Source organism: Pseudopodoces humilis, chromosome 1 (genome assembly GCF_049639895.1).
Source record: "Pseudopodoces humilis isolate 2021_Gansu_Grassland_sample_001 chromosome 1, ASM4963989v1, whole genome shotgun sequence".
Taxonomy (NCBI): Eukaryota; Metazoa; Chordata; class Aves; order Passeriformes; family Paridae; genus Pseudopodoces; species Pseudopodoces humilis.
Genome location: NC_142200.1, coordinates 51,295,678 through 51,316,869, shown reverse-complemented (window position 1 = coordinate 51,316,869; position 21,192 = coordinate 51,295,678). Strand labels below are relative to the sequence as shown.

At 39.2% G+C, this 21,192-nt stretch overlaps 1 protein-coding gene across 1 annotated transcript in view; it reads left to right on the top strand.

The window, feature by feature from the left end:
• The window catches only part of PIEZO2 (piezo type mechanosensitive ion channel component 2), a 287,945-nt gene that overhangs the window by 250,165 nt on the left and 16,588 nt on the right, over positions 1-21,192 (top strand). The window contains exons 34-42 of the mRNA XM_088061177.1: positions 1,149-1,257; positions 2,876-2,944; positions 6,129-6,295; positions 7,998-8,173; positions 16,709-17,098; positions 18,414-18,672; positions 19,190-19,372; positions 19,800-20,052; positions 20,798-20,930. Coding sequence (XP_087917303.1) covers positions 1,149-1,257; positions 2,876-2,944; positions 6,129-6,295; positions 7,998-8,173; positions 16,709-17,098; positions 18,414-18,672; positions 19,190-19,372; positions 19,800-20,052; positions 20,798-20,930 — 1,739 coding nt within the window. The remainder of the gene's footprint in view (positions 1-1,148; positions 1,258-2,875; positions 2,945-6,128; positions 6,296-7,997; positions 8,174-16,708; positions 17,099-18,413; positions 18,673-19,189; positions 19,373-19,799; positions 20,053-20,797; positions 20,931-21,192) is intronic.

Here is a 21,192-nt window from a genome sequence, read left to right as displayed (position 1 = left end):
CGTGTTGTTGTCATCATCTGCATGTTTGTGTTGTGAATTAGTTAGAGCTGTTTTGTTAGTGTGCTTTTTCAGCCCCTTGCCTGCATCTGTGTGTTTCCCTGCCCTGTCTCTGTGGCCTGTGTTGCTTAGAAGACAATTTAAGATGATTACCATTTTTTCAATGAAAACCTTTAAAAGAGCAAAAAGAACACCTTTTGCATTAAGTTACTTTAGTTTCTGTTATTGATACACATTTTATGTCGCATAGAGATAAAAGATATGCGTTTTGCTTTTTTTCTGTAACCTTCCTTCACATCTGAAGCTGAGCTACCTAAAAAAAGTTACTTCTCAGTGATTTTTTTTACTCTTCTTTTTCCCTCCACTGCTATATAATTTATAAATATTTTGAGCCAATTCCATGCTCCATGCAGTCACACAGGTCAACAGACTGTTGGTCTGAGTGAGTGCTGGGAGCAGGATTTTGTCCCATAAAATACCCTGGATAAATATGTAAGTATTACTGTCTTCATTTTCCAACTGGAAAAACAGTAGCAGAAGGATTCATAAGTGACTTATCTGAAACAGCAGAGAAAGGCATTGTTAAAATCATTGTTAAAATGTGAGGAATTCCTGACTGCCAATTTTGGGACTGTGTATAGATAACAAATCTGTAAACATTTCACTGGGACCTACAGAGGGGGGAAAAAATATCTAAGCTGTGAAAAATACTGTTACCTGTACAGTAAACCTCTACATCTTTTGATGTTTTAATTAATGGATTGCTGCACTTTCTATAAAAGTTTTCTTTGCTCTGCATCTTTCCTGTAAAATGATAAAGTAGAAATACAAAGTTGAGTGCTTCTGACAAGGTAGCCCATATGCACAAAAAGGTATTAATTCCCAAAGTTCAGAGCCTGAATTTTTGTGGGTTCTAATGAAACATGGGTCACCCACTAGTATATTCACATTTGTTTTTACACTTACAAAAATAGTGCTTGAAAACTCAGCAGATCTGTGGGGGAGATGTTTGATTTGGGATTGAAAATATTTCCTGGCCCCCACAGAATGCATTTACTCAAACTATATAGTCCTGCTTGTGGCTTATTCTATGGCTTACTTTTAGAGCATGAGGAACCTTGATATAAATGAGGGGTTTTTTTCCCTTCCAGTTTGTTTATCAAGCCTGGATAACTGACCCTAAAACAGCTCTACGACAGAGGCGCAAAGAGAAGAAAAGTTTTGGGAAAGAGAAGCGAAGACGAAAAGGATCTGGGGATGGTAGGTAGCCTTTTCCATTTTAGAAAACACAATATTAACTATTGTCTATTGCTCCTGATTGTGAAGGGCAGATGAGATTTAGAGGACAAGTGCTCTCAGTGCTAGCTAGGAACTGAAAAAATGAGTTGTGGTTGGCAGTCTGGTCCTGCACCAACCCTTGGCAAGGTGAGCCATAGTCATGTCCTTCTGCTCTGCATAGCATGCTCTGAGGGAGGTAAAGGGGAAGCTGCAAGAAATGGAGTTGTAAGAAATGCCCAGAACTTCTGGTAAGTAGGAAGATTCAGCGCATTGCAGAAAACATCAGCTATGTGAAAACATTTGTGGGAGTACTTGCAATAGTAAAGACATAACTTCATAAAGAAAGTAGCCTGGTACTTAACAGCATTTCTCCAGAATACAGGAGTGTAAACTCCAGGTGTTTGGCCAGAACCAGGAAGATAGAGTTCATTACCCTCTCACTCCCTCATCTCCTAAAAGGGTTTATCTTTCTGTCCAGGCTTTTCTAGAGTTGATCAGTCACTCTATTCAATGGTAAAGTCATGTGTATTCCCAGGGAAAGGTGTTGAAGAACTGTTTAATGTGGCTGTTCAAGTGGAGCTGTAAAAAAAATACTCAATTAAATAGCCACATATTATTTATCTTGGCCACATTTCCTATATTGTTCCCTAAAGAAGTTTAAGTTGATACATGAAGAAGAATATAAAGAAAGGTTTTTCACTTTCCATGTCGTAGTCACTGAGGACCCCAGATATCCACAACCCCCTAAATTCAGTAGATAGCAAAAGGAAAATGTACAAATGTTGATTGGGCTTTACTGGCAGTGTAAAATCATTTATACCTCTGAAAAAAACACCAGTTTATAGGTGGTTTATATATCTTGAACTTTTTCTCCATTTTTTAACTAGAAAATGGAAATTCAAAAGCTCTTCTGGTTGGTATAGATGGAGAAAAGAGGGGCCCACACAGGCTTAATCAACTAGATGTTTCCTCTGTTTGCCGTCTTCACCTGTTAAAATGAAGATGTATAATTTGGCTTCTGTCACTGAAACTGTAGCTGCAGTTATTGAGCATTGGATAGATGCAGGATTGCTTTTTTGCCTTTCATTTCTGCCTGTGAATCTACAGCACTCTTCTGCTAGAGGCCTAAATAAATACATGTGGTGGTGTCAAAACAACTCTGCTGCTTCATGTCAGCCTGAATGTTTCAATTCCTTGGGGTTTGGTGGGCCAGAGAAGATCAGAGCATTGCTCAGGTTTCCCTTTGCAGGGGGTGAAGAAATGAGCTCAAGCATGAGTCAGCAGTAGGTGAGACTGCTGAGTGTGGCTGAGGAGTGACTGAGAAACTATCTGGGTTTCCACCAGTAGATGATCTCACTCAGCAGCCTATCTAGAAAGAGAACATGACTGCAAATTATGAGAGGGATGTTCATCCATGACCACCTTTACTGACAGAGTTGTCCCTTCACTTGAGTGCTTTGGAAATGAGAATGTGCTTTCTGTTATGCTGCTAGGTGAGGTTACTGCTACTGCTAGGAACTGTAGCATTTTCTAGCTTGAATGGCATTTACACCAGCACTTCTGTAGGTGTAACACTCACTGGTTTGCTCATTGTTTGCAGGAGGTGGCAATGATGCAGACTGTGAGGACAGTGAAGAGGAACCTGTCAAAAAGAAATCTGATGGACCAGGTACGAAGGCAGGGGGTTTCTGTGCAGTTGTGACCAGTGGCCTGTCACAGAGGCAGCCTTGCAATGATCCACTCTGACTGATGCAGTAAGAGCTTCCTAAGTAATATCAGATTTTCTATTGCAAGATTTACAAGCCTTGAGCATAGGAACTTCTAGTTCTGGACTATTAGCTATTGCACTCACTCTCTAAATAGCAAATAGACCTGCCAGCTCAGACTTGATCACTGCTGTGTATTTTACTTATGGAACAACTTAAGCTAAGATTCCAGACCTGACTGCACACAGCTCTGTGTTAAAATCTCCATTGATTTGGGGTGTGTTTTAGCAAGGTTAGTATAATGCTTTTCTTGGTACTTATCCATTCAGCAATGAACAGTAATCACCTCTAAAGAATTATATGTTCCTTATCTTACACGTTCTCATTCAAAATCAGACTTAAGGCAGTTCTATATTACAGAAGAAATGGCAGCAGTTTTCAGGATCTTGCCCACATTCAAATTTTTCCTACAAAGAAATGTAATAGATCATAAATCCAAGCTTGGCTTCTCCTTGTTTCTAACTGGAGTTAAAAAGAGAACAGACTCTCCTCTTAAGTAAATCTTCATCATGGTTTACCTTGAGTGAGACTTTATCATCAAAATCTACTTTTCTTCTCTATATGAAATTGTTTCCCACAGTTCCAGTTAGAAATGTGTCCCTGAGTGACTTACAGGGTAGAAGAGGCTAAAAGTATGTGGGAGATACCACTTGTATCTCACTAGAGCAGTGGTCTCAAATAAATGAGTTGCATTGCTCTGAGAACAGGGGGGATTGGTGGGTTTTTATTTGTTACTTACTGGCAGTACAGTTATCTGTCTTAAAACACTGAAGTGAATCACACAAATGCATCTTGGGATGGATGTCATGTTGGTGCTACACAGGAGTTATGGGGGAAAGATGGAGGTTTATAATTAATTTATATTGGAAATAATACATTTAAAGTGCTTTATATTTTTGTTGAATTACTTTGTTCCTAGGTAAAATTTGTTTAAAGAAGATACCTAGAAAAATTAGCCAGTATCATTGGTATCATTAATAACCTAAGGTGGAATCCTATCTCGCACTCAGGCAGAAAGAAGCTTTCTCTGCACAAAGTATTTGTTTCCCTTTTTGAATATGTTTAAATGCAATTGATCCCCAAAAGATTATTTTTTAAAAATTTTGAAGAACAGCAGAGGTGCCAGAACAGCTACAGTGTCATTAAAAATGTATGCTAAAACACCTCCATCCGGGGAGGAAAATGACCTTTCAGATTAGACTGGAAGAACTTGGCACCATGCCAGGCTAGTGGTGGTCAATAATAAAAATAATTTTAACTTGAGAGCAGTGACTTCTCCTGAAGTCAATAACAGAAGTTACATATTGGAGAGGAAGAGTGTGGGTTAAAAAAGAATATATCCAAATATTTTTGTTTATGTGTGCTGTTCTCTTTTTACCTACTCATAATATTCTCTGGAATGCAAAGGTAATGGATGGTCCTAGAAGTAGAAACAGCTTTACATTTAGTTTTTAATGGCAGGATTTCCTTAGCTTCACAACCTGCACACTGAATGGATAAGATTGATGTGGCTAGCTCATATAAATATCTCCAATTGTAAATGACATAGGAAAGGCCTGAAAAAAAGGGCAAAATATTATTGAAATATTTACATGACCAAGTGAAGGGTGCTAAATGCTCTTATGCTCAGTGCTAGCTGACCAGTTCCATGGCATTGCTCAGGTAAATGGGACATACTGCTACTTCAGATCCCACTTTCCAGTAAAGTACCACTAATGATTTTTTCCCATAGTTTCTCTCCACATAAATGTGCCTGCAACAACTCTGCCTGTACAGGGAAATCTTTTACTTTATTATAGCTTTCCTTTTGCAGTCTGCTGTAAGGAGCTGTGCACTCATTCTGCAGAGTTTTGCATGCCATCTTGTGGTACAGATAAGAAGCGAGGTTGTTGAGAGCATCCTGCATGGCAGATTATTGACAGTTTTCTACAATTTCTTAGCCTGCTTAATCAAAAATTCATCTTTACACACAGTGCTCTGGGCTTTGGCACCTAGCAGGGACAGCTAGCTCTGAAACTGGCTATTGGAAAGAATTTTTTTTAGTATTTCATAGATTCATGGAATCGTAGAATGGCTTGTGTTGGAAGGGAGCTTAAGGATCATCTGGTTCCAGCCCTCCTGCCATGGACAGGGTCACTTTCTGCTAGACCAGATTGTTCAGAGCTCCATCCAGCCTGGCCCTGAACACTTGTAATACTACATGAAAACTCTAGTATGATGTTTATGTTTGCGAGTGGATAAAAAAATAAGTTGAAAAATCTGCTTTTTGGATGAGAAATACCATTATTAATGCCAAATGAACTACTGAAATGAGAAATTAACTTGCGACAGATGTGCTGAGTAAAATAAAGCTACTACTGTTGGTATGCACCCATAAGCCTTATTCATGGGAAAGTGTACTGTTTTGTCAAAATGGTGCAGGAATAAAGTTTTATAAATCATTATTTGTCCTAGTTGTGCTTGTTGATCTGAGATCATTGATGGCACAGTGCAGCCTACTTAGATAAACAGAGGATTTAAAAACAGTAAATACAGAGAAGTGTGATTCAAAGTGATGTGAGGTCAGATTCAAAGACTGTTTAGGCAGTTTAGACTTTAAAAATTCAGCTTAGCAAGGTTCAAGCACAAAAGTCAAAGTTTCTGCAGAGAGGAATACTCACAAAGAGAAACTGCAGAGGATCAGCTCAACACACTGGTTGAGCACTTGTTCAGATTACAGGACCTGGGGATGTTTAATACTCTCAGGAGATGCCCATATCCTTGGGTTTCATTTCACAGACCTGTGCATACAGTGTCCCTCTAAAATCAGGAGCTGCTTATTTGGCTAACAGTGGCAGACCAAGGACTTACAGGGTGGAAGAGGGATTCCAGATGATAAGCCTAGGCGTACAGTCAGGAAAATGGTCCAGACAGCCAAAAGGCCTCCAGTCATCTTCAAAGATTCCTTAGTATGACAGGGTTTTGCAGCCTGGATTATTACTATTATTATTATTAGATAATAAAAGAAAAATGAATCTAACTCCAGGCAAAAGTGCAATAGAAGGTATTTGTGTTCATTAACTCTCTGTTGCCTTTGCTCTCCCTTAGATAACATCATCAAGAGGATATTTAATATCTTGAAGTTTACTTGGGTCCTTTTCCTGGCAACGCTGGACAGTTTCACAGCTTGGCTTAACTCCATCTCCAGAGAGCACATCGATATCTCCACTGTGCTCAGGATCGAGCGCTGTATGCTGACCAGGGAGATTAAGAAGGTAACGCCTTCAGTCTTTTTTGTCTGCTAATGCCATTTCCAGCTTGGTGAAAAATGAAAGGCTGTCTTTTCAGATCACAGCAGTGAGGAGGAAAATTGTGAAAATTTCACATACATGTGCATCTTAAAAATAAGTCTGGACTTTTTAACTGCTTGCTGGTTCATAAATCCTTAAATAATAAATTATTTGATTTATTACCTGGACACAAAACAAGGGAAAAATAATTCTTCGAGGGGTTGATGTAAGGTTTTGGCTGAAACTTCTGTAGTATACTGTGGTTTTGAAGGGACACAATAGATTCAAAAAGGTAGGGAAAGGCTGGCATTTTAAACAGCTCAAAAACTACCTCAGTCTGCACATTTCACTCTTCTTCTAGATCAACTTGCACTGGAAATAACTGACATACAGACATATATTTCTTCAGAGAAAATGGAGCTATGTGGTCCTTCACAAGCCAACTGTATATTAGCAAAACCCATTATTAGCAGAGATTAATATTAGTGTAACTAGAAATGTGTTTAGATCTCCTAAATGCAAATAGATGATACAACTCTTATCCTTTATGCCAGGCCTGTGGTGGAGCTAGAATGCAACTTGTACCCTCATTTCAGAGTCAGGATGTCATAATGGCACCAACATTTACCACTGCAGAAGCAACACAGCTTGTACACAAGCATACCTAATTAAAAACCTGAGTGTCAAATTTTGTTCTTAAGATGTTTTAATTATTTTTTTTTTTCACAAAACATCAGATTTTGAGTATTGTAGTTTTGGGACACTGTAGAGGATTGTAGTTGAAATACTAGAAACTATTAAAATTAGTAAAGGAAATACAGACAATATTTTAGACTACTTTTATTATCTTAGCTGGGAAAAGTCCTTGCATAAGGCTTCACTATAAGTTAAAAAATTTACTGTTCAAAAATAACAACCTCCCCTCTCAGTGCATCATCTGAAGTCAATGCAACCACTAGTGGAATGAGTTGGATGTGTTTCTGCTCAAGAACAGAAAATTCTCAGTTTTATTCTTATGATACACCTTTAAAATTCTGATTGCAATATCATAGCCAGAGACTTGATTCTGTGCCCAGATCTGGTCTGACAGTTAATAAAACTATCAGTTCATGAACTTGTTTGATTGTGTAGTCACAGAGAAAGAGTAAAAATCTTCAGTGGTTTTTTTTTTTCATGGTTTTCCATCTGTGTCCATAATTCATGAATAAATTTTTATTTTGGGACACTAATTAAAATCTAGATCAGTCTGTACATGAACTGTTTCTTGGGCTTTTTTTTCTGTTTAAAAATTCTGCAACTGGCCACTAATAAGTGTTCCTAGAGTCAGTAAAGCTGTCTAAAAGAGATCCGTCAAAAGTTGCTGCAGTGCAGATTGAGTCATGGGTTCAGTCCACTCCTCGTTCCCGTGCTGAAGGATCTTCAGTTCCATCCAGCAGAGTTGTGGTGGCTAAATATAGTCTGAAACCACGTGGATTGCTCCAGTTTTGCTTGAAAGCCAAACACATTGGGCCATGGTAGGTTAAGTCAAAATCTGACTTGCACTCTGAAAAGGTGTGAGTTTGCTATTTTCTAGGAAGGTGTTTGCACAGTCCTTAACCTGTTACTTGCCAAATGACAGAAGAAACTGCTCCCTCAAAGAATACACATCCCCCTGGCCATGTATGTCTACCTCTACTCTCTTCCACAGGGCAATGTTCCGACACGGGAGAGCATCCATTTGTATTACCAGAACCATATGATGAAACTTTCTGAGGAGTCAGGACTAGACTCAATTGATAAAAATCCCAGTCAACCTTCTGGTTTGCAAGCATCTGAAAGAATGGATAGTTTAGATTCAGCAGCATCTCATGACAGCATCTCCAGGTATTGAATTGATTTTATTCTGTGAAAGACAGAGGGATCATGAAATAGGCGTAATATTAGATATTGTCTAAGTACTGATGAACTTTCTAATCAATGTTGAATTCTTTTTGATTTCTCCATGCCATCTTAATAGTGAAAATTATTACATGTTACTATTCCTTTATTGTGATGGACTCACTTGTTGGCTTAACTTCTTTTCTTCTGCATGACTACCCCACTGTTTTCAGTTTCCCCTAGAATTAGGAGTCATTGCATTGGCATTCTATTCCTTGTGAAAAGAAATGGAAAGTAAGTAGTGCTGAGGATGTTTCTGTGATAATGGTTTAGGATTTCAGGCATGTAATTTGGGGAGGGATCATTTATGGTGAATATTTCATCTTTGTAAAATAAATTGTTGTCTGCTGTCCACAAATTGGAAAAGGCTTTGCATTGAAAGAGATTCTGCATTTGAAAGAACAAAACTCCCTCTTGCACCCACAGGGCAAAAACCATCTGAACAGCCTCAGAGTTTGGTTTCCCAGCTGCCATGATTACAGTCCAGCAGAGCTACACGTTTGTTAATCAAATATCCAAACTAGTTCAGGAAAACCACCTTCCTCATTCTTTTCTGAAAACGGATGCCATCAAGTCCCTTGCCAAAATTACAGCCTGCTCCTGCTGCTTCATGCACACAGAGGCACACACATTCACTTCCTTCTCTTACAGAGCCAGTCTGTTTCCACCATGTCCCTGGAGTTCTTGACTGTTAAGATACTGCAGAATTTGTATAACAAGAGGGAGAGAAGGGAGGGCTTTGGAAATCCAGCTGTTTCAAAATCCCTGGTCTTCTGTTGTGTCCTGTTGTCCTGTGAACTGTGGCAGTATCATATCGTGTTTGATACTCCCAGCAAACTCAGAAACTTCTGTGTACAGTAAATTATGCATAGCTTTTACTAATGAGGTATGGGTAGATGTCAGCAGAATGAAAATAATGAGGGGTTGTCTTCCTTTCAGATAGTATTGAAATGCAAGGGTAAGAGTGTCTGTGAGTATTATGCTTCAACAAAATATCCACAAATTGCTCTTTAGTGAGCACTGACCTTTGAGAGGTTCACTCCAGTAAAAACACTAAATCTGAGCAAATCTTTCTCAGTGACTTGTTGCCCAACTGAGCAACACCTTTGTGTTTTGTCTCAAAGTTTCACAGGAGTCAGATGATGTGAGAAAAAATGTAAAGTCAATTCTGTTTCCAGCTCACTTGGACCCACTTTGATATCTGCAGGGCAGATTTTAACTCTTTCAGTCTCACCTAAAGAATAAATAGTAATATCAGTCCTGCTTTCATTAAATCATTTTTGGTCATCCTGTTTACTACAGATAGAAGTATATATTAGTATACTTCTATCTGTAGTAAACTAGTATACTAATTAGTAAAATTAGTATAAAATCATTAGCAGGAGCTTTAACCATAAACAAAGGGAAGCCAATTCCAAAATAATATTTTATAAAGAAAAACTTGTCTTGTAATTTTAATGAATAGATTCTGCCTCTTCAATGAGATGATATCCAATGTTGAACCCAACTTGTGTGTTCAAGAGTAACCACCCATTTTTAACCCTGCTTTAAACTGGGTGATTTAAAATCTCTTTTCAAACTCAGAGAATTCAGTGATTCTGTGGTGATGCTTTGTAACAGAAGTTAAATCTTTCACATGGGTTTCTGTCATCTCCATTTCCTTCAAAGTTGTCACAGGGTTTATGAACAAAGGAATAGCAAAGACAGAGTTATGACTGATTTCTCTAATTCCAAATTCTCTTTCTGGTAATCAACAATCAAATATTCTTGGACTGAGTATTACAAATTGTGGACATCTGTTATAATAATAGAGGAAGCAATAATGAGTCTGTTGATTGAATGATAATGCCATCTGTCTACTGGGGCACTCTTGCATATCTCTCCACGAATTACAGAAGTGCCCATGTCATTTTTGAGAAAAGCGAAATATTTGTAAATTCTTATGAGTTTATTGATTGATTTTCTCTAATTGCCCAAACAACAGCAGGTGGCAGTTTGCATTTTAAAGTAATGATTTCCAGTAAATGTAGAAGTGACTAATTAAATCTAAGGCATCCCTGTGATCATGGATTTCAGGTTGCAAGGGAAAAGTTTTGGGAAGGGGCAGAGTGTTTCTGTTCTGGTTATCTTTTGGTTGCACTGCTAAAAATTCTGTAGTGTTAAAATTCTCTAGTGGACATTAGGTCCCTGAGTAAGGTGAACAAGCACGCAGGAATGCTGAAGCACAGAAGCTATTCCATTATAATAAGACATAATCCTTAGTGTTTGGGATAGGAATTACTGTAGGTAAACACTGGATAGCCAAAGAGGAAAAGTCTCATGATCAGCTGCAGGAACTGTAAATTTCTTGTGAAGTTCAGGGCTGACCCTCATAAGTCTAACTGAGGGATGTTTTTCTTAGCCTGGGTAAAGTACTGAAAGGAGTTATGTAGAGTGTCCTTTGTGTTGTTTTCTTTTCTTTTAATAGGGCTGTCATTTATTCTCAGTCATTTCTCTACACAGTAGAAACTATGAGGTATTCATAGGGTATTTGATTGGTTTCTCTTTATATATAAATACTCTCATGTTTCCTAAAGGCAAAACACAAAGTTCATATGGGCCAGGAGAAGGGACTGATGATGCTGTTCCTTTACCAAGCTCTTTGAGGAACACCACCAGAAGGGGTTGGGATCTAGCATGGCAGAGCATTTGCTGCAGTTTGTTTACATTTGACTGATGACCTGGTTATTAGTTTAAAAAACTGTGAATTTCAGTAAGATGATTGGGAACTTACTAAAACTAATTGGCTTCCCTCCTGGGGCTTTGCATACAATTATGTAATAGCAGCTACACACAGGTCAGATTTCAGGTTATCTAAGGTTTTGTATCCTGTTCAATTTATATTAATTTTTGCCCATCACAAATAATAATTTCAGTTCCTCTGAAAAAAACTCTGCCTTTGTGTAGACTTTTATAGGAGCTGAAGGAGGGAATCCCTATCAGGGTGTTTAAGAGCATTACCTTTTGTCTTTGCTTCCCTCACTAGTAGGTAGAATAGGGCTTGAGACAGGGAGGACTGGAGAGATAATTTTGCCTAGGGAGGCAAAAGAAAGGAGAATCCCTATTTGGGCTGGATTAAAGTCCAATTTAGGCCTGTGATTGTTAGGGATTGATTGTGGTTTTTTCTTGGAGGCATTGGGAATGTAGTAATACAGACAATAAACAAATTATGCCAGTCAGTAATTAGCCCATGGAGAGAAAAAAAAAAATAATAAAAAAAAAAAGATAGCTCACCCACTAAGCTGAAAAATTCTTTGTGAACAGTAAATTTGTTTAACAAAAAGTCATAAACTTAAAAATTTCCTACTCACTAAGGATAAAAACATCTCTGCTATATATGTATCCCTGTTTAAAATGGATACCTTATGAACTTTATATAAAATGTTTGAACTTGGAGCTTTTAATGAGAATTCAGTTTAAAATATGTAGTTGTTGAATGATTTTAAGAAGCTAATGCTTTCAAGATCTCCAACACAAATTCTAAAAATCACTTAGGAAGATATGCTTGGATCAAATTTATGTGAGAGGCAATGACTTGCATCAACATCAGCTTTGCACAGTGTGCATCTCTCCACTTCGCTGGTGTTTTCTCCATGTTTGTGGGCATGCTCCTAAAGCACATAACAAATACACAGACTGTGCTACAGGTGACAACTCACACACATCTCCTGATATTTGAGGATATAGTGCAGCTGCTCAGTCAGTAATTACTCTGATGATTCATTCTTCATTTAAAACAGCTTTAAACCAAATGTTGCAGGCACTCATCCAAACAAATGTTTTTATCTATTAGGATTAATAAATGCTTTTCCTTTGGTTTTTCTGGGAGCAAGGTCAGAGCTGGCATGTTTGGGAGGGCAGCTGGCATATGTTTCTTCCATTGAAAATATATGAAAAGGCATGTGAACATAAACAGCTGTTCTGCTTAAGTCCCTTGGACAGTTCCCTTTGAACTATGTCTGCATTTAAAGTCCTTCAACACCTTATTATTAAGTGTTGCCCTTCAAAAGAATAACTCAGCCCTTGAGATCTGAAATGACACGTACATAAAACACCATAGCACATAGACAGAAAGGTCATCTGCAAAACTGTATTGTCTACTTGCTGCCATCTCCTCATATTTTAGCACCAAAGCCTCGCTGACAGAACAGCCTGGCTGTGTCTCGTGTTTGTATGTGCAGAGGGAAACGACCTCCCTCAAGAGCCCCTCAGGTTAGTAACACCAAGCTTCCACTGAACTCCTGTGGTGCTGAATCACACCTGCAGGGCAGACCTCCTGCTCCCCTGTCATAAACCACACTCCACGCAGACAGCCCTCCAGGTTTTGTCTGGAGGGCCTTGTGTGCCTTTGTGCACACACAGAAATAATGAAGTGGCTTGCAAGGGGTTTTGGCCAAGTGAACTGGCTGGACAGCGGTGCCCCTGCCATTGAGGTGGCTCTTAAGGAAAGTATTTCACAATACTTTTGGTATCTTGGTGATTCTTTTCTTCTCTTCAAAGGCCAAGGTATGCTTTTAGTCTCAGTCAAAAAAGCCATTCTGTCAAAAAAAGATCATCAGTGAGGGTAAGCCTAAGAATAACTTCTTCTCTCCACATATTTTGCTCTTTCCTCCCCATTTTCCTAAAGGCAATAGTTGCAGACTGTGACTTCATGCCAGCAGATTTTTTTCCTCACTTCAAGCTAGCAAGACCAAAGGAACGTGGAAAACACTGTTGCCCTTCCTTTCTGACCTCTTTCCCAATTCTCTGTGCCCCTGGACAAACATCATGCTTGCCAAGGAAGCAAATCCCCTGCTGCCATTGCTCAGGTGTAACACAAATGGAGTCAAAAGAAGAAAAGTAGAGTATAAATCCTGAATTTTGGAGTCTTTTCTTCTTTCATTCTATCTGAGAGACTCAGGCAGGTCACTCCATGTGTTTACACCAGGTCACTCAACTCATTTTATCTGTGTTTGTCAAAGATTTTTTCAGGAGAAATAATTTTTTACCTATCACATGCCATTAATGTATTTGCTTCTTTCTGGTTGCTCAGTTAAATGCTTGTATTTAATTATGTACTTTCCTTCTCATAACTCACCCAGTTCTTCTTTTCTCCGGTTACACATGAATGCTCAATGTATTGTGTATGTCTCTGGTGTCCTGTTGTATTTGATAAGTGAAAGGAGATAAGGGTTTATTATATCTGCTCTTTATTTCAAGATGTGCATGTTACCAATTTTGAAATACTTTTAAGCTGTGATTGAAATAAATGAAATCTTCTGGAATGAATCATCAGGGCTTCCTAGTAGATATCAAAATAAAAGCCATTCCATGCAGGGCAAGTTATATTTGGCATTCATTTACTGGCTAAGTAACATATCCGATTTGGATCTTTGGTTTGGAAAGAGGATTAGCCAATGTCTGACAGCTATTTTTCTATTTGTGGAATATGAGCTTACTCAGTTTTATGGGCTCTTTTAGGAAATTGGCTTGTACCTGTGTAAAAAGGTTCAGCAATTATATCAGTAATAAAACAGAATTTGTACAGAGGAGGTCCCTTCCCAAAACATCTTTGTGGAATCTGGAAATTTCAGGGGTAAACAAAATAAAACCTGCTCACATATGTAAGTCTGTTCCCCTGGAAAGCATGTAGAGCACTATGTTGGTCCCATATCTGCTTGAATAGATGGCCTTCTATAGCTCCTACATGAGACTGACCATGATTAACCTGTGCGTGGGAGTGTGTGGTGACTCTAAACAAATCCTTATCTCCTCTCAGAACCGTTTTTCTCTGTGTCAGTGTTTAGCTGCATGGCGAGCATATTTGTTTACTGAACCGTGTGTATCATAACACCATTTGTATTTAACACTGTCTCTATAACTGTTTGCGCTGCTGTAGCTGCTACACTGAAGCAACCATGCTGTTCTCAAGGCAGTCAACCCTTGATGATTTAGATGGACCAGACTCTGTTCCTAAAACAAGTGAGCGCGCCCGACCTAGGCTTCGTAAAATGCAGAGCATGGATATGTCCTCCTCATCAGCTGACAGTGGCAGTATAGTGTCAAGGTGCTTAACTCATGCATGCTTTGTTCACTTGTTTACCCATACCATTATTCTGACTGCAGTGTACATGGATCTGTGTGTGGTGTGCAGAGTGGTTTGCATGGTTACAGGAAGCTTTCCTCCCTCCTGTGTCGTGGCACGGTTCTGAGATTCAAAGTCAGGATCATAATCTAGGATCCATTTGATGTTTCACTCCTTGTTCTGTTTTTTGGTTTTGCTTTCATCCTCAGTTCATGTATTTTTTAAAGTTGTTCCATAACATTATGCTGGGTGTATAAAAACAGGCTAAAGTCCGTATTTGTTCAGCTAAAAAAGTGTCTTATTTGCAGAGCTACTGAGCTGATGCTTGTTCTTAAATTGGACACTGGAAGTTAAGTTTCTCAGCTAATCAGTTATCCTAAATATGGACTGAGATGTGTAATTTTAGAAACTAAGGCACCATTGTGCCAGTTTTTCAATTTTTATTTTTCTCCATATAGGAAAGATTTTGAAATATGTTTTGATTACTTTACCATTGATTTACAGTAAAGTGTTGGAATTAAGAAAGGGAAAATAGCTATGAAAAAGCAGCAAATAATATTAATATCCAGTGCAAGAGAAGACTGCTCAGAAGTGTTCATTCACTTTTTAGCAGATAAAACCCAGGGATTTAAATGACATTGGGAAGCAGTGTTTCAATCATTTGTAAATATTATAAATCTGAAATTTCATGTAATTTTGCATCGTTTTTCAGTTTTGAAAGTGTTTGACAATTTTTTTGAGTCAATCAGTTTTGAAATTGTGGGATTTTATGATTTGGTATATTTTAACCAGGATGAGTGCTACTGTGAGTGATCCAAACACACATCATCATAAGTGTTACATGGTCTAATTAAAACTCTGCTACAAGTAACATGATCTAACATAGCCACAATAAGTTTGGAAGCAGTGTAAAAGAAAAAAAAAAAAAAAAAAAGGAAGCCTAATTTTTAATTTTGGCGGAAGATGGTAGTGCTGGATGGCTTTGCCTGTGCCAATTTTCTCTAAAAGTTTATAGTTTATGTGAAAATATGTCCCCATTAATCTCATAGGAGCTATGTGAAATCTTGTTTCATCTCTGTTGAGATGCAGGGGTATGCAGCCAACAAAGACACGGAGTTGGTGCCTGTTGTCTAACCCGTGGAAAAGGAGTGGAATGAGACTGAAAAGAGAAAGAGGAGGAGAGGGAGAGGGGAGAGGTAAAAAAAAAATACTTGAGAGGGAGGGCCACAAATGTAATCAGAGGGCTGGAGCACTCCTCCTATGGAGTCAGGCTGAGAGAGCTGTTCATCCTGGAGAAGAAAAGGTTCCAGGGAAAACACAGAACAAACTTCCAGTATTTAAAGGATGGGAGAGGTATTTAAAGAACTGGAGAGGGACTGTTTACAGGATATGAAGTGATAGGACAAGGGGAAATGGCTTTGCATTAAAAGAGGGCAAGTTTAGATTAGATACTAGGAAGAAATTCTTCATTCAAAGGGTGGTAGGATGCTAGAACAGGTTGCTCAGAGAAGTTCTGGATGTTGCATCCCTGGAAGTGTTCAAGGTCAGGTTGGATGGGGCTCAGAGCAGCCTGGTCTAGTGGGAGGTGTCCCTGCCCTTGGCAGGGGACCTGGAACTAGATGATCTCTAAGGTACTTTCCTACCCAAACCATTTTACGAGTCTATGCAAAGCCAAGAGTAAGGAAGGTGAATCAAGCAAAGAAGTGATCAGAGTGCATCAGAGAGTTGAATCCAGAAATAGGTACATACCAAAGTAAAGCAGGCAGGTAAAGAAAAAGGGAAGACTGTGTTGAAGAACATAGGGCAATCTAAAGGTAAGCAAGATATCCTGTTACTGGACCAGTTTCATAATTTGGTTTGTATTTCTTAATGCTAGCAAGTTACGTGCTCTTTTATTTGAATCAGAGTTGATATGTGTGTGTTCAGTTCACGTTTCAGTTGTATACAACACTCATGCAGTGATTATTAAAAGCACCATGTTTAGAAGAAATCCAATGGCTGCCTATCCTTCACCATGGAGCATGTCTTAAGTAGATGTAACAGCCAGTGTTGATTCTGTTCAGAAATGTTTGAGCTACTTTCAGAAAGGTAGTGTAGTTTCTCTTGTTGATAATACTAATTTGCTCCTTGCTGGTGTTAAAAGATGGTGAATCACTGTGAGTTCAATGGGATGTCATTCAGGGAACAGATGGACCCAGATGTTCCGTCTGTGTAAGAGGAGATCAGGATAATATCTTTTCTATCAGATCATACAAACTTTGAAGGCCTGGGAATGCAATGAGGCTGCTCAGCTGTCTGCATACAGGTACAATTAACAAATTTTTCTTGATCATGACTCTTGTAAAACACAGCTGACTCTCTTCATCCATCTCCAACAGTGAGCCCACACAGGTCACCATGCTCTATTCCCGCCAGGGGACCACAGAAACCATTGAGGAGGTAGAAGGGGAGCATGAGGAAGAAGGAGCTCATTCTGCATCAAGGTTGGAGGAAGAGGAGGTAGAAGATTATAGCCTGGATTCAGAAGGAGCTGCATATACTCCTGATACCGATGTGCCATTGTACTCCACAGTGGACAGCAATGCAGAAGCTCCACCTTCCTATAGCAAAGCTGTCAGCTTTGAACACCTTCCCTTTGGCTCCCCAGATGACTCAGCTGGGAAGAGCCTCATGATGGTGAGCCCAGACGACAGTCGGACGGACAAACTTGACACGATTCTGCCCCCACTGACGCACGAGCTAACAGCTAGTGAGCTGCTCCTGAACAAGTAAGAATCCTCTACCAGGAAAAGATGTTGATCACAAGGTGTAAAATTCTGTTATTATTTTGGGGTTTTGTCTCAGAGCTAGCCTGCAAATTCTGATACAGACCTTGTGCTAAGTTTAGTTTAAGGGAAGAAGCTCATTTCCTGCGCAGTTGTTCTAATTAGAGGTTTCTGAAGTGATTCAATTTCATCTTGGAAGAAATCTCTGCTTTATTCCTAGATGCCATATTTAATTGTTCTGATTAGCACTGAATTTCTGCGCTGCAATTGTCTTGGGGTCAAGGGCTTTTCTAAATATTCTTTGTGGAGAGGGTTTCTCTTCTCTAGGCAGCTGTGATTCCAAGTGAATTTCCTCCAGGGCTACCTGGGGAAATGTTTCTCCTTTAATTATTTTTGATTACTGTAAGGGAAACTCTGACCTTTGGCAATTTTTGTTTAAGCCAGTGGGAGATGAGGATTATCTTACCACCTTGCTAGATGCTTTCATAAGGGAGAGGATGTTCCCTTCTTTGCCCCCTAGACACTGTGCTCAGTAGCACAACCAGCATTGAGGTGAGAATGGTGCCCCTGCACATCTTCAGCTGCTCTCTGGTCTGACTCAGCTGGGGAGGGCTTCCCCAGAAGCAGGGACAAAATTTTAAACCACAGAACTGCCTTTCAGCCTGCCTGTACCTGGAGAGAGAGTGTATATATATCTGACTTTATCAGATGCAGTGTCTTGTCTTCTGGTTTTCCATAGTAATTTTTGCTTTTCAGCAAGATCTCTTCTCAGGCCAGGAAACTTTATTAAAAGCAGTGAGGATTGTGAATTTATATGAAAGTCGCTGCCATTTATATTTATTTCAGTCATATAAATAGAAGATTGGACACATCTAATGGTCATGGGTATTTTTTATGTTCTATTCTTATGCCTCTGGACGATTCATAACATAGGTCTCATGATGTACCTGCTTTTTCTCCAAATTCCTATCTGTGTTGATAAATCAGATGGGAATACATACCAGTATTGGGTCATTTGCATGAGATATGTTGGTTGAACAGCTGTAGGAAATCCATGTTTGTAGAAGTGCTTAGGCCAGGCTGATTCTCTTTCTGAATAAATTTAAAAAACAGCTGAACAGTTTATTTTGCCTGAAATTCTTGTTTTCTGAGCTTAGAATCAGGCTATTTGATTATAATACCAAATCCCCCCCTTTTTCATTCTTCCATTGGACTGAGCAGTAGATTTTAATACTTTTCAAAAGGAAAAATAGCAGTTTGAAAAGCAGCTCTTGTGAAGTTCATATTCTGCTCATTTGTGGTACTCTGCTCCTCACAGGATGTTTCGTGATGATGAGTTGGAGGAGTCAGAGAAGTTCTATGTTGGTCAGCCTCGAGTCTTGCTCCTTATTTATGCCCTGTACAATACACTGGTGGCCCGGTCAGAAATGGTGTGCTATTTTGTGATCATCCTCAACCACATGATCTCTGCCTCCATGATAACCCTGGTGCTTCCCATCCTTATATTCCTGTGGGCCATGCTGTCTGTTCCTCGGCCAAGCAAACGCTTCTGGATGACAGCCATTGTCTACACTGAGGTAATGCTGCTGGTTTTGCAAGCCCATGTCTAACACAAAAAATTGAAGTTGTAATCTTTGCATGGTCCCTCAGCTGGTTTCGATCTCTGGGATCTGGGCTGGGCTTTGGGCCCTTCATAGTAATACAAGTATTTGCTAAAGTCCTCAGCAATTTTTGTGGTATGGAAAGATCTTGTTTCTTATTTCCTTCATTGCAATGAGCAATATCCTTCCTGGCATGTAAAGCAGTTCTCACAAGAATGGACCGTTTGCAAACTGTTCTTTGTAATATAGGTAATCAAGAGAGAGAATGCACTGCTTGTGGTATCTCAAGTGCCTGAGTATCATCTGTTGGTGAATTTTGATTGACTTTATTACTGGAGAAATGTGAAGTGTTATTCCTCTATAGTAATGAGTATGCTTGTTTATGTTCTCATAAAACTGACAAAGTAGTCGTGTTTTATCCCTCTTACTGTCATGAGGCTATTGTATCTGACATGCTTATAAAACACCCCAAGTGTATTGTGTTTCTGAACAGGTGGCCATTGTCATCAAATACTTCTTCCAGTTTGGCTTCTTTCCTTGGAATAAACATGTGGATTACACAAAAGACAAACCTTACCATCCACCCAATATTATTGGCATTGAGAAGAAAGAGGGTTATGTGCACTATGATCTTGTTCAGCTTCTTGCTTTATTCTTCCACAGATCCATTTTAAAGGTAATCTGGGTTTAGGTAGTTTATTATTTTATATTCAATATTTAATTTTATTTTTTTTTAAATCACTATGTGCTATAAAGAAGTCATTCACTTGGTTATCAGGAAAAATTTCTTCCATAAAAGGATTATTGAGCATTTGAAGTGGCTTCCCAGGGAAGTGGTTGAGTCACCATCCCTGAAAGTGTTTAAAAGACGTTTAGATGTGGCACTGAGAGACATGGCTTAGTGGTGGACTTGGCAGTGCTGGGTTAACAGTTGAGCTGATGATCTTAAAGATCCTCTGCAACCTACACATTTCTATGATATCCTGACACGTTGAATTTGTTTTCTCCCTTGTTAACACATGACTGAGCTGAGCAATGCCTGTGATAAATATTGCAACAGAAATACAGTCTTGATATGTTCTCTTCTTGTTTTTCTCTACTAGTGCCATGGACTGTGGGATGAAGATGAGAAAGGAGACAGCTCCAGTAACAAAGGAGATACTGATGATGAGCTCTCTCTGGCAGGAGGCAGGAGAGACTCCTCTGTCTCTTTGAAATCTGTCAATCTTGCTGCATCAGTGGAGTCCATCCATGTCCACTTCCCCGAGCAGCAGGCTGCCATCAGGAGGAAGAGTTCTAGCAGCATATCCCAGCTTTCTCACAGGTCCAGCTTCTCCTCACACAGATCTAAGAGAGGTAAATGTCACAGCATTTCTGGGATTTGAAGGACAAATGTTCATTTCCCATAGGATCACTCTACTGAAACCTTGGGCTGGTTGCTGAGGAGCTCCCAGGGTCTACTGAATGCTGCTGCTTCTCAGTGATGAAATAGGGTATGAACCAATGTATCTTCATGTTTGAACACACTCCAAGCCTTCCTAAAGTTCAAATGGAGAGCCATACTTCGTGATTCATTGTGCTTTTTAAATGACATAATCCAAAAGCTGGAAAAGGAATGCTCAGTGTGGCCCAGGTCCAGAAATTCTGGTCCAGCATAATCTCCAGCTAAAAGGAATGCAAAGCACATGTATTTTTCATACCTACTTTTGTAGACACTTGAATCAAGAAAATATTTTCATTTGTTATATTGAAACAGATTACATGCCCCATCTTGTACAAAGTGCAGGGGTACCCTAGCCTAAATATATATAATAATACCGGTTGAGGTGACTGAGTCAGATCAATCAAATACTTGCTTTTATCGCTAGTCACTTTCTCTTTTTATAGCTATTAATCAAGTTTTGATCTGCCAGTGATTCAACCTTTACTGGATGCTCTCAAGATTTTATCATACTGGGGGGGAAAAAGCAGATTTCATTTCAAAGCTTCTTTCAAATGTGGGAGTCATATGAGCTGGAAATCTCAAGATCTATTTCTTTCTAGTCTTAGTATTTAAACTTTTCTTTTGAATTGACTTCTTTTTCCTTCCTCTTTTTTCCAGGAAGTACCAGTACACGGAACAGCAGTCAGAAGGGAAGCAGTGTGTTAAGCATCAAGCAAAAATCTAGAAAAGAGCTTCTCATGGAAAAGTTTCGAGAACAAATGATCAAAGCCAAGGCTTTTACAGTTAAAAAGTGAGCAAAATGAGGAGTTGTGTGGGTTTGGGGGGATGTCCCAAACAGCAAAGCAATAAGCCAGCATTTTAAATTGAGCAGGCTGCTACTGATGTTAATTCAAGTGTTTGTTGTATGCAGATGTTCCACCAGCTGAACATCAGACAAATCAGCAGTTGTTCAAATAGCATCTGCCTGATAAAAAAGCTAAATGTCCCCTGTGACCTTGGTTGGCTATGTATATTTCTACTGAACAAATCCTAATACAGTGGTTTAGAAGCAA